Source organism: Pecten maximus, chromosome 1, assembly GCF_902652985.1.
Source record: "Pecten maximus chromosome 1, xPecMax1.1, whole genome shotgun sequence".
Lineage (NCBI taxonomy): Eukaryota > Metazoa > Mollusca > Bivalvia > Pectinida > Pectinidae > Pecten > Pecten maximus.
In genome coordinates this window covers 1,463,637-1,476,534 of record NC_047015.1, presented here as the reverse complement: position 1 = coordinate 1,476,534, position 12,898 = coordinate 1,463,637, and the positions used below count along the sequence as shown (strand labels likewise).

Below are 12,898 nucleotides of genomic sequence, written 5' to 3'. Positions count from 1 at the left end.
ATAGAGACAGGGCGGACTAGTCCTCACACATTTATAGAGACTGGGCGGACTAGTCTTCACACATCTATAGAGGCTGGGCGGACTAGTCCTCACACATCTATAGAGGCTGGGCGGACAAGTCCTCACACATCTATAGAGGCTGGGCGGACTAGTCCTCACACATCTATAGAGACTGGGCGGACTAGTCCTCACACATCTATAGAGACAGGGCGGACTAGTCCTCACACATCTATAGAGACTGGGCGGACTAGTCCTCACACATCTATAGAGGCTGGGCGGACTAGTCATCACACATCTATAGAGACTGGGCGGACTAGTCCTCACACATCTATAGAGACTGGGCGGACTAGTCCTCACACATCTTTAGAGACTGGGCGGACTAGTCCTCACACATCTATAGAGACTGGGCGGACTAGTCCTCACACATCTATAGAGGACTGGGCGGACTAGTCCTCACACATCTATAGATGGCTGGGCGGACTAGTCCTCACACATCTATAGAGACTGGGCGGACTAGTCCTCACACATCTATAGAGACTGGGCGGACTAGTCCTCACACATCTATAGAGGCTGGGCGGACTAGTCCTCACACATCTATAGAGGCTGGGCGGACTAGTCCTCACACATCTATAGAGACTGGGCGGACTAGTCCTCACACATCTATAGAGACTGGGCGGACTAGTCCTCACACATCTATAGAGACTGGGCGGACTAGTCCTCACACATCTATAGAGACTGGGCGGACTAGTCCTCACACATCTATAGAGGTTGGGCGGACTAGTCCTCACACATCTATAGAGACTGGGCGGACTAGTCCTCACACATCTATAGAGGGCTGGGCGGACTAGTCCTCACACATCTATAGAGGCTGGGCGGACTAGTCCTCACACATCTATAGAGGCTGGGCGGACTAGTCCTCACACATCTATAGAGACTGGGCGGACTAGTCCTCACACATCTATAGAGACTGGGCGGACTAGTCCTCACACATCTATAGAGACTGGGCGGACTAGTCCTCACACATCTATAGAGACTGGGCGGACTAGTCCTCACACATCTATAGAGACTGGGCGGACTAGTCCTCACACATCTATAGAGACTGGGCGGACTAGTCCTCACACATCTATAGAGACTGGGCGGACTAGTCCTCACACATTTTTAGAGGCTGGGCGGACTAGTCATCACACATCTATAGAGGCTGGGCGGACTAGTCATCACACATCTATAGAGGCTGGGGGGACTAGTCCTCACACATCTATAGAGACAGGGCGGACTAGTCCTCACACATCTATAGAGACTGGGCGGACTAGTCCTCACACATCTATAGAGACTGGGCGGACTAGTCCTCACACATCTATAGAGGCTGGGCGGACTAGTCCTCACACTTCTATAGAGACTGGGCGGACTAGTCCTCACACATCTAGACTGGGCGGACTAGTCCTCACACATCTATAGAGACTGGGCGGACTAGTCCTCACACCTCTACAGAGACTGGGCGGACTAGTCCTCACACATCTATAGAGGCTGGGCGGACTAGTCCTCACACATCTATAGAGGCTGGGCGGACTAGTCCTCACACTTCTATAGAGACTGGGCGGACTAGTCCTCACACATCTAGAGACTGGGCGGACTAGTCCTCACACATCTATAGAGGCTGGGCGGACTAGTCCTCACACATCTATAGAGACTGGGCGGACTAGTCCTCACACATCTATAGAGGCTGGGCGGACTAGTCCTCACACATCTATAGAGGCTGGGCGGACTAGTCCTCACACATCTATAGAGACTGGGCGGACTAATCATCACACATCTATAGAGACTGGGCGGACTAGTCCTCACACATCTATAGAGACTGGGCGGAATAGTCCTCACACATCTATAGAGGCTGGGCGGACTAGTCCTCACACATCTATAGAGGCTGGGCGGACTAGTCCTCACACATCTATAGAGACTGGGCGGACTAGTCCTCACACATCTATAGAGACTGGGCGGACTAGTCCTCACACATCTATAGAGACTGGGCGGACTAGTCCTCACACATCTATAGAGGCTGGGCGGACTAGTCCTCACACATCTATAGAGGCTGGGCGGACTAGTCCTCACACATCTATAGAGGCTGGGCGGACTAGTCCTCACACATCTATAGAGGCTGGGCGGACTAGTCCTCACACATCTATAGAGGCTGGGCGGACTAGTCCTCACACATCTATAGAGACTGGGCGGACTAGTCCTCACACATCTATAGAGGCTGGGCGGACTAGTCATCACACATCTATAGAGACAGGGCGGACTAGTCCTCACACATCTATAGAGACTGGGCGGACTAGTCCTCACACATCTATAGAGGCTGGGCGGACTAGTCCTCACACATCTATAGAGGCTGGGCGGACTAGTCCTCACACATCTATAGAGGCTGGGCGGACTAGTCCTCACACATCTATAGAGACTGGGCGGACTAGTCCTCACAGCATCTATAGAGACTGGGCGGACTAGTCCTCACACATCTATAGAGACAGGCGGACTAGTCCTCACACATCTATAGAGACTGGGCGGACTAGTCCTCACACATCTATAGAGGCTGGGCGGACTAGTCCTCACACATCTATAGAGACTGGGCGGACTAGTCCTCACACATCTATAGAGGCTGGGCGGACTAGTCCTCACACATCTATAGAGGCTGGGCGGACTAGTCCTCACACATCTATAGAGGCTGGGCGGACTAGTCCTCACACATCTATAGAGACTGGGCGGACTAGTCCTCACACATCTATAGAGGCTGGGCGGACTAGTCCTCACACATCTATAGAGGCTGGGCGGACTAGTCCTCACACATCTATAGAGGCTGGGCGGACTAGTCCTCACACATATATAGAGGCTGGGCGGACTAGTCCTCACACATATATAGAGACAGGGCGGACTAGTCCTCACACATCTATAGAGGCCTAGATTTGTATGGCCGCTGTCCTAGTGACCTAGATTTGTATGGCGAGTGTCGTGACCTAGATTTTTATGGCGGGTGTCGTAGTGACCTAGCTAGATTTGTATGGTGGGTGTCGTAGTGACCTAGATTTGTATGGCGGGTGTCGTAGTGACATAGATTTGTATGGCGGGTGTCGTCGTGACCTAGATTTGTATGGCCGGGTGTCCTAGTGATCTAGATTTGTATGGCGAGTGTCGTGACCTAGATTTTTATGGCGGGTGTCGTAGTGACATAGATCAGTATTGCGGATGTCGTAATGACCTAGATTTGAATGGCGGAGTCGTAGTGACCTAGATTTGTATGGCGAGTGTCGTAGTGACCTAGATTTGTATTGTGGGTGTGATCGTGACCTAGTTTGTATGGCGGGTGTCGTCGTGACCTAGATTTGTATAGTGGGTGTCGTAGTGACCTAGATTTGTAAGACGCTTACTCTATTGGAAGTCCTGTTCCTGCGTCCTTTCGTTTTTTCTTGAATCGCAATGCAAGTCTGTATTTTCTTCAGTTTGTCCTTCGTTTCAATGATTTTGAATTCGAATAATTTGCATATCGGTGACCATAGTCGTTATTCTGTATCTCCTGCTATAGGATCAAACAAGCAAATAATTAATGTGTTAAAAGTTATAAGTGTTGATAGGAAAATAAGTGCATTTGGTTACAGCATTTGAAGCTAGTTTATACCATAGATTTTCTAACTAACTGTTACAAAAGTGCTGGTGATAAAATAATGTGTAAGACTCTCTTGAATAGCTAGAAATACGCAGCAATGTTGTTGTTGTTGTTGGCTTTTTTTTTTAATTCAAAGCAAAATTATAATATTAACCTAAACTTCATGCCTAAACACCAAGAATTAAGATAACATCAAAGCTCAGACGTCCTGACAAATGTAAGGATATTCCAACACATCAACAGAATCGCGATAGAGATATGTCCCCGAGGAAGATAAACTCAACCTTTATAATCAATGATCAGGTACGTCATACCTCAAGGTGCTTTTGTGTGCCTTATATACCATCCTTAAAGTTACAAAAAGATTGAAACTATTGACAATTGAATAAATTTACAACACTTAATGCAGGTAAAAGTAGTTGGGCTCTACGTCCCTATAACAGCGCAAAACACGGGAAACAAACATGATATAAAATTTAACGTTACGTAACCAAGCCGACTGACTAGGTGATGATGACGGCAAAGATTTACAAATTAAAACAGAAAACGTAAAAGTAATTCACAAGTGTGACTTTAGTAAAGTAAATTCGAGATTCGATTTCTGAAGTTGGCTTTGTTTCCATTTTAGGTGTTGTATTTAACACACGGACGTCTCCTCATTAACGAGTGTGTTCACGGGATGTGTTCCCCAGCGTCGTTAATTACACTAATTAATCCATCACTGGCAGGGGAACGCCATTGACTTTTAGTATAGGGGACTAATTATGAAGAATTGGAGCAGATTATCTACGGAACCCTCATCACAACAGACAGGTAATGAATTCACTTAACACTCGGGGTGAGCGCCAACCAAAGGGCTGCCTGCGTAGTTCCGTGGACCTTAATCCATCCACAAGTCCTCATCCCAGCGCCCGAAGTCTTTCTTCATGGCCATGAGTACAATGTAAAGTTTTAATTAACGTTTTTAATGTATCGAGTTTTTGTACACGAAAAATATTTTTATATAAAGATAAACTTTCAACAAAGTATTTGTATAAGCCAATTTGCATTGGCAGTACGCTGTACTTGAGCGTAAGCCAGTGATATCACTACATAAACCAGACCCGGAAGTTACACAGAAATCACCATGACTACGGGATAAAGACACGTGACAATGGCCACATTCTGTCTCGTTGGCGACACGTTATGTTCTTGTGCATAGTTGTCAAGGAAACACGCTCTATGACGGATGTAGTTTTCAATAGATCTGAACATATACCGGAAGTGCCTGCAGGTTTTGTAGGGGACCGGAAGTTACCAGTGAGATGAAGGTGGCCATATGCTCTCCTTGTCCTCGAGTTGTCCTCAACATACTCCGGTCATAGCAGATAGACACAGACAACTGACAGTGTGCTATCTATCATACGAATGATAATTAATTTGGCAAATGACTTATCAAAGCGATTGTTGACAATATGTAAGCAAAGTGTGTGCGAAGTCCCGTATACACGGTTGTGATCCGACTGAGCGACAGGAGCCCGCCAGGGCTGCTGATACGTCTCGTGTACAGCTCAAGTGCCGTGATAAATCAGCGGGATGCTTTGATGTGACAGGCACAAGTAATCTCATTACTATTTTATCAGAACACCTGACAAGAGCTAGTAAATTTATGTGACGGATGAAATAACGACTTGAAACTCTATTAACCTGTCTGAATATTGATAGATTTGAGATTCGTCTTTCATAATTACCCCGGTGTTGTGTTACCCTTTCGCTCGAGTATTTCACCGTGTACTCAGCAGTTCTTTTTCCCTGTGAGGTGTTTCCTGTTCGTCTGATAGATGTTGCAGTGAAATCAATTAATATGGAACATGAGGGAAGCACTTTGCCAAAGCACGTTAACACGAGAACGTTACATATGCTCATGAATGTGTCGGGGTACGATGGTGGTTCTGTGTCTGTTGTGACAGCGAGTCAATAGCAACACGTACAACTTGTAATTAAAACACTGTTAATTCATAATTGATTTGTATCGGTGCCGATAGGTCTCAAACTTATTGCGAGGCATTGTGATTTTCCTCAGATGTTTTGTGCGAGTTGTTTTAGATCAATTATCAGCTAGGATGAAAAGTACACACCAGAGAAAAACAATACAAATCAGACCAAAAATTAGAGAGGCTTCTACTTCGTGTGATCTAGGAGGGTTAACTACTACTTTAGGTGATCAGGGAGGGTAAACTACTACTTCAGGTGATCAGGGAGGGTAAACTTCTAGTTTGGGTGGTGATGGAGGGTAAACTTCTAGTTTGGGTGGTGATGGAGGGTAAACTTATAGTTTGGGTGGTGATGGAGGGTAAACTTCTAGTTTGGGTGGTGATGGAGAGTAAACTTCTAGTTTGGGTGGTGATGGAGGGTAAACTTCTAGTTTGGGTGGTGATGGAGAGTAAACTTCTAGTTTGGGTGGTGATGGAGGGTAAACTTCTAGTTTGGGTGGTGATGAGGGTAAACTTCTAGTTTGGTTGGTGATGAGGGGTAAACGTCTAGTTTGGGTGGTGATGGAGAGTAAACTTCTAGTTTGGGTTGTGATGGAGGGTAAACGTCTAGTTTGGGTGGTGATGGAGGGTAAACTTCTAGTTTGGTTGGTGATGAGGGGTAAACGTCTAGTTTGGGTGGTGATGGAGAGTAAACTTCTAGTTTGGGTGGTGATGGAGGGTAAACTTCTAGTTTGGGTGGTGATGGAGGGTAAACTTCTAGTTTGGAAGGTGATGGAGGGTAAACTTCTAGTTTGGGTGGTGATGGAAGGTAAACGTCTAGTTTGGGTGGTGATGGAGGGTAAACTTCTAGTTTGGGTGGTGATGGAGGGTAAACATCTAGTTTGGGTGGTGATGGAGGGTAAACTTCTAGTTTGGGTGGTGATGGAGGGTAAACGTCTAGTTTGGGTGGTGATGGAGGGTAAACTGCTAGTTTGGGTGGTGATGGAGGGTAAACTTCTAGTTTGGGGTGGTGATGGAGGGTAAACTTCTAGTTTAGGTGGTGATGGTGGGAGGGTAAACTACTACTTCGGGTGATCAGGAGGGTTAACTACTACTTCAGGTGATCAGGAGGGTTAACTTCTAGTTTGGGTGGTGATGGAGGGTAAACTTCTAGTTTGGGTGGTGATGGAGAGTAAACTTCTAGTTTGGGTGGTGATGGAGGGTAAACTTCTAGTTTGGGTGGTGATGAGGGTAAACTTCTAGTTTGGTTGGTGATGAGGGGTAAACGTCTAGTTTGGGTGGTGATGGAGAGTAAACTTCTAGTTTGGGTTGTGATGGAGGGTAAACGTCTAGTTTGGGTGGTGATTGAGGGTAAACTTCTAGTTTGGTTGGTGATGAGGGGTAAACGTCTAGTTTGGGTGGTGATGGAGGGTAAATTTCTAGTTTGGGTGGTGATGGAGGGTAAACTTCTAGTTTGGTTGGTGATGAGGGGTAAACGTCTAGTTTGGGTGGTGATGGAGAGTAAACTTCTAGTTTGGGTGGTGATGGAGGGTAAACTTCTAGTTTGGTTGGTGATGAGGGTAAACTTCTAGTTTGGGTGGTGATGGAGGGTAAATTTCTAGTTTGGGTGGTGATGGAGGGTAAACTTCTAGTTTGGGTGGTGATGGAGAGTAAACTTCTAGTTTGGGTGGTGATGGAGGGTAAACTTCTAGTTTGGGTGGTGATGGAGGGTAAACTTCTAGTTTGGGTGGTGATGGAGGGTAAACTTCTAGTTTGGGTGGTGATGGAAGGTAAACGTCTAGTTTGGGTGGTGATGGAGGGTAAACTTCTAGTTAGTTTGGGTGGTGATGGAGGGTAAACATCTAGTTTGGGTGGTGATGGAGGGTAAACTTCTAGTTTGGGTGGTGATGGAGGGTAAACGTCTAGTTTGGGTGGTGATGGAGGGTTAAACTTCTAGTTTGGGTGGTGATGGAGGGTAAACTTCTAGTTTGGGTGGTGATGGAGGGTAAACGTCTAGTTTGGGTGGTGATGGAGGGTAAACTTCTAGTTTGGGTGGTGATGGAGGGTAAACTTCTAGTTTTGGTGTTGATGAGGGGTAAACTTCTAGTTTGGGTGGTGATGGAGGGTAAACGTCTAGTTTGGGTGGTGATGGAGGGTAAACTTCTAGTTTAGGTGGTGATGAGGGGTAAACTTCTAGTTTGGGTGGTGATGGAGGGTAAACTTCTAGTTTGGGTGGTGATGAGGGTAAACTTCTAGTTTGGGTGGTGATGGAAGGTAAACTTCTAGTTTGGGTGGTGATGGAGGGTAAACTTCTAGTTTGGGTGGTGATGGAGGGTAAACTTCTAGTTTGGGTGGTGATGAGGGTAAACTTCTAGTTTGGGTGGTGATGGAGGGTAAACTTCTAGTTTGGGTGGTGATGGAGGGTAAACTTCTAGTTTGGGTGGTGATGGAGGGTAAACTTCTTGTTTGGGTGGTGATGGAGGGTAAACTTCTAGTTTGGTTGGTGATGGAGGGTAAACTTCTAGTTTGGGTGGTGATGGAGGGTAAACTTCTAGTTTGGGTGGTGATGAGGGTGAACTTCTAGTTTGGGTGGTGATGGAGGGTAAACTTCTAGTTAAGGTGGTGATGGAGGGTCAACTTCTAGTTTGGGTGGTGATGAGGGGTAAACTTCTAGTTTTGGTGGTGATGGAGGGTAAACTTCTAGTTTGGGTGGTGATGGAAGGTAAACTTCTAGTTTGGGTGGTGAGGGAGGGTAAACTCTAGTTTGGGTGGTGATGGAGGGTAAACTTCTAGTTTGGGTGGTGATGGAGGGTAGACTTCTAGTTTGGGTGGTGATGGAGGGTAAACTTCTAGTTTGGGTTGTGATGGAAGGTAAACTTCTAGTTTGGGTGGTGCTGGAGGGTAAACTTCTAGTTTGGGTTGTGATGGAGGGTAAACTTCTAGTTTGGGTGGTGATGGAGGGTAAACTTCTTGTTTGGGTGGTGATGGAGGGTAAACTTCTAGTTTGGTTGGTGATGGAGGGTAAACTTCTAGTTTGGGTGGTGATGGAGGGTAAACTTCTAGTTTGGGTGGTGATGAGGGTGAACTTCTAGTTTGGGTGGTGATGGAGGGTAAACCTCTAGTTAAGGTGGTGATGGAGGGTCAACTTCTAGTTTGGGTGGTGATGAGGGGTAAACTTCTTGTTTTGGTGGTGATGGAGGGTAAACTTCTAGTTTGGGTGGTGATGGAAGGTAAACTTCTAGTTTGGGTGGTGAGGGAGGGTAAACTCTAGTTTGGGTGGTGATGGAGGGTAAACTTCTAGTTTGGGTGGTGATGGAGGGTAGACTTCTAGTTTGGGTGGTGATGGAGGGTAAACTTCTAGTTTGGGTGGTGATGGAAGGTAAACTTCTAGTTTGGGTGGTGATGGAGGGTAAACTTCTAGTTTGGGTGGTGATGGAGGGTAAACGTCTAGTTTGGGTGGTGATGGAGGGTAAACTTCTAGTTTGGGTGGTGATGGGGGTTAAACTTCTAGTTTGGGTGGTGATGGAAGGTAAACTTCTAGTTTGGGTGATGATGGAGGGTAAACGTCTAGTTTGGGTGATGATGGAGGGTAAACGTAAACTTCTAGTTTGGGTGGTGATGAAGGGTAAACTTCTAGTTTTGGGTGGTGATGGGGGTTAAACTTCTAGTTTGGGTGGTGATGGAGGGTAAACTTCTAGTTTGGGTGGTGATGGAGGGTTAACTTCTAGTTTGGGTGGTGATGGAGGGTAAACGTCTAGTTTGGGTGGTGATGGAGGGTAAACTTCTAGTTTGGTTGGTGATGGAGGGTAAACTTCTAGTTTGGGTGGTGATAGAGGGCAAACTTCTAGTTTGGGTGGTGATGGAGGGTAAACTTCTAGTTTGGGTGGTGATGGAGGGTAAACTTCTAGTTTGGGTGGTGATGGAGGGTAAATTTCTAGTTTGGGTGGTGATGGAGGGTAAACTTCTAGTTTGGGTGGTGATGGAGGGTACACTTCTAGTTTGGGTGGTGATGGAGGGTTAACTTCTAGTTTGGGTGGTGATGGAGGGTAAACTTCTAGTTTGGGTGGTGATGGAGGGTAAACTTCTAGTTTGGGTGGTGATGGAGGGTAAACTTCTAGTTTGGGTGGTGATGAGGGGTAAACTTCTAGTTTGGGTGGTGATGGAGGGTAAACGTCTAGTTTGGGTGGTGATGGAGGGTAAACTTCTTGTTTAGGTGGTGAAGGGAGGGTAAACTTCTAATTTGGGTGGTGATGGAGGGTAAACGTCTAGTTTGGGTGGTGATGGAGGGTAAACGTCTAGTTTGGGTGGTGATGGAGGGTAAACGTCTAGTTTGGGTGGTGATGGAGGGTAAACTTTTAATTTGGGTGGTGATGGAGGGTAAACGTCTAGTTTGGGTGGTGATGGAGGGTAAACTTCTAGTTTGGGTGGTGATGAGGGTGAACTTCTAGTTTGGGTGGTGATGGAGGGTAAACCTCTAGTTAGGGTGGTGATGGAGGGTCAACTTCTAGTTTGGGGTGGTGATGAGGGGTAAACTTCTAGTTTGGGTGGTGATGGAGGGTAAACTTCTAGTTTGGGTGGTGATGGAGGGTAAACTTCTAGTTTGGGTGGTGAGGGAGGGTAAACTCTAGTTTGGGTGGTGATGGAGGGTAAACTTCTAGTTTGGGTGGTGATGGAGGGTAGACTTCTAGTTTGGGTGGTGATGGAGGGTAAACTTCTAGTTTGGGTTGTGATGGAAGGTAAACTTCTAGTTTGGGTGGTGCTGGAGGGTAAACTTCTAGTTTGGGTTGTGATGGAGGGTAAACTTCTAGTTTGGGTGGTGATGGAGGGTAAACTTCTTGTTTGGGTGGTGATGGAGGGTAAACTTCTAGTTTGGTTGGTGATGGAGGGTAAACTTCTAGTTTGGGTGGTGATGGAGGGTAAACTTCTAGTTTGGGTGGTGATGAGGGTGAACTTCTAGTTTGGGTGGTGATGGAGGGTAAACCTCTAGTTAAGGTGGTGATGGAGGGTCAACTTCTAGTTTGGGTGGTGATGAGGGGTAAACTTCTTGTTTGGGTGGTGATGGAGGGTAAACTTCTAGTTTGGGTGGTGATGGAAGGTAAACTTCTAGTTTGGGTGGTGAGGGAGGGTAAACTCTAGTTTGGGTGGTGATGGAGGGTAAACTTCTAGTTTGGGTGGTGATGGAGGGTAGACTTCTAGTTTGGGTGGTGATGGAGGGTAAACTTCTAGTTTGGGTGGTGATGGAAGGTAAACTTCTAGTTTGGGTGGTGATGGAGGGTAAACTTCTAGTTTGGGTGGTGATGGAGGGTAAACGTCTAGTTTGGGTGGTGATGGAGGGTAAACTTCTAGTTTGGGTGGTGATGGGGGTTAAACTTCTAGTTTGGGTGGTGATGGAAGGTAAACTTCTAGTTTGGGTGATGATGGAGGGTAAACGTCTAGTTTGGGTGATGATGGAGGGTAAACGTAAACTTCTAGTTTGGGTGGTGATGAAGGGTAAACTTCTAGTTTGGGTGGTGATGGGGGTTAAACTTCTAGTTTGGGTGGTGATGGAAGGTAAACTTCTAGTTTGGGTGGTGATGGAGGGTTAACTTCTAGTTTGGGTGGTGATGGAGGGTAAACGTCTAGTTTGGGTGGTGATGGAGGGTAAACTTCTAGTTTGGTTGGTGATGGAGGGTAAACTTCTAGTTTGGGTGGTGATAGAGGGCAAACTTCTAGTTTGGGTGGTGATGGAGGGTAAACTTCTAGTTTGGGTGGTGATGGAGGGTAAACTTCTAGTTTGGGTGGTGATGGAGGGTAAATTTCTAGTTTGGGTGGTGATGGAGGGTAAACTTCTAGTTTGGGTGGTGATGGAGGGTACACTTCTAGTTTGGGTGGTGATGGAGGGTTAACTTCTAGTTTGGGTGGTGATGGAGGGTAAACTTCTAGTTTGGTTGGTGATGGAGGGTAAACTTCTAGTTTGGGTGGTGATGGAGGGTAAACTTCTAGTTTGGGTGGTGATGAGGGGTAAACTTCTAGTTTGGGTGGTGATGGAGGGTAAACGTCTAGTTTGGGTGGTGATGGAGGGTAAACTTCTTGTTTAGGTGGTGAAGGGAGGGTAAACTTCTAATTTGGGTGGTGATGGAGGGTAAACGTCTAGTTTGGGTGGTGATGGAGGGTAAACGTCTAGTTTGGGTGGTGATGGAGGGTAAACGTCTAGTTTGGGTGGTGATGGAGGGTAAACTTTTAATTTGGGTGGTGATGGAGGGTAAACGTCTAGTTTGGGTGGTGATGGAGGGTAAACTTCTAGTTTGGGTGGTGATGAGGGTGAACTTCTAGTTTGGGTGGTGATGGAGGGTAAACCTCTAGTTAAGGTGGTGATGGAGGGTCAACTTCTAGTTTGGGTGGTGATGAGGGGTAAACTTCTTGTTTTGGTGGTGATGGAGGGTAAACTTCTAGTTTGGGTGGTGATGGAAGGTAAACTTCTAGTTTGGGTGGTGAGGGAGGGTAAACTCTAGTTTGGGTGGTGATGGAGGGTAAACTTCTAGTTTGGGTGGTGATGGAGGGTAGACTTCTAGTTTGGGTGGTGATGGAGGGTAAACTTCTAGTTTGGGTGGTGATGGAAGGTAAACTTCTAGTTTGGGTGGTGATGGAGGGGTAAACTTCTAGTTTGGGTGGTGATGGAGGGTAAACGTCTAGTTTGGGTGGTGATGGAGGGTAAACTTCTAGTTTGGGGTGGTGATGGGGGTTAAACTTCTAGTTTGGGTGGTGATGGAAGGTAAACTTCTAGTTTGGGTGATGATGGAGGGTAAACGTCTAGTTTGGGTGATGATGGAGGGTAAACGTAAACTTCTAGTTTGGGTGGTGATGAGGGTAAACTTCTAGTTTGGGTGGTGATGGAGGGTAAACTTCTAGTTTGGGTGGTGATGGAGGGTAAACTTCTAGTTTGGGTGGTGATGGAGGGTAAACTTCTAGTTTGGGTGGTGATGGAGGGTAAACTTCTAGTTTGGGTGGTGATGAGGGTAAACTTCTAGTTTGGGTGGTGATGGAGGGTAAACTTCTAGTTTGGGTGGTGATGGAGGGTAAACTTCTAGTTTGGGTGGTGATGGAGGGTAAACTTCTAGTTTGGGTGGTGATGGAGGGTAAACTTCTAGTTTGGGTGGTGATGGAGGGTAAACTTCTAGTTTGGGTGGTGATGGAGGGTAAACTTCTAGTTTGGGTGGTGATGGAGGGTAAACTTCTAGTTTGGGTGGTGATGGAGGGTAAACTTCTAGTTTGGGTGGTGATGGAGGGTAAACTTCTAGTTTGGGTGGTGATGGAGGGTAAA

The 12,898-nt window shown here is 46.4% G+C and overlaps 1 protein-coding gene across 1 annotated transcript; it reads left to right on the top strand.

Annotated features, from left to right (window-relative positions):
* The first annotated feature begins 467 nt into the window (after positions 1-467).
* Positions 468-2,493, top strand: LOC117339919 (serine/arginine repetitive matrix protein 2-like). Its single transcript, XM_033901634.1, has 2 exons — positions 468-767; positions 1,588-2,493. The coding sequence occupies exons 1-2, from the start codon at positions 468-470 to the stop codon at positions 2,491-2,493; spliced, it is 1,206 nt and encodes a 401-aa protein (XP_033757525.1).
* The last annotated feature ends 10,405 nt before the right edge of the window (positions 2,494-12,898 follow it).

Coding starts and splice junctions, on each gene's coding strand:
- LOC117339919 (XM_033901634.1), top strand. CDS start 468: ATGGCTGGGCGGACTAGTCCTCACACATCTATAGAGACTGGGCGGACT. Junction 768..1,587: donor GTCCTCACACATCTATAGAG/GTTGGGCGGACT, acceptor ACACTTCTATAG/AGACTGGGCGGACTAGTCCT.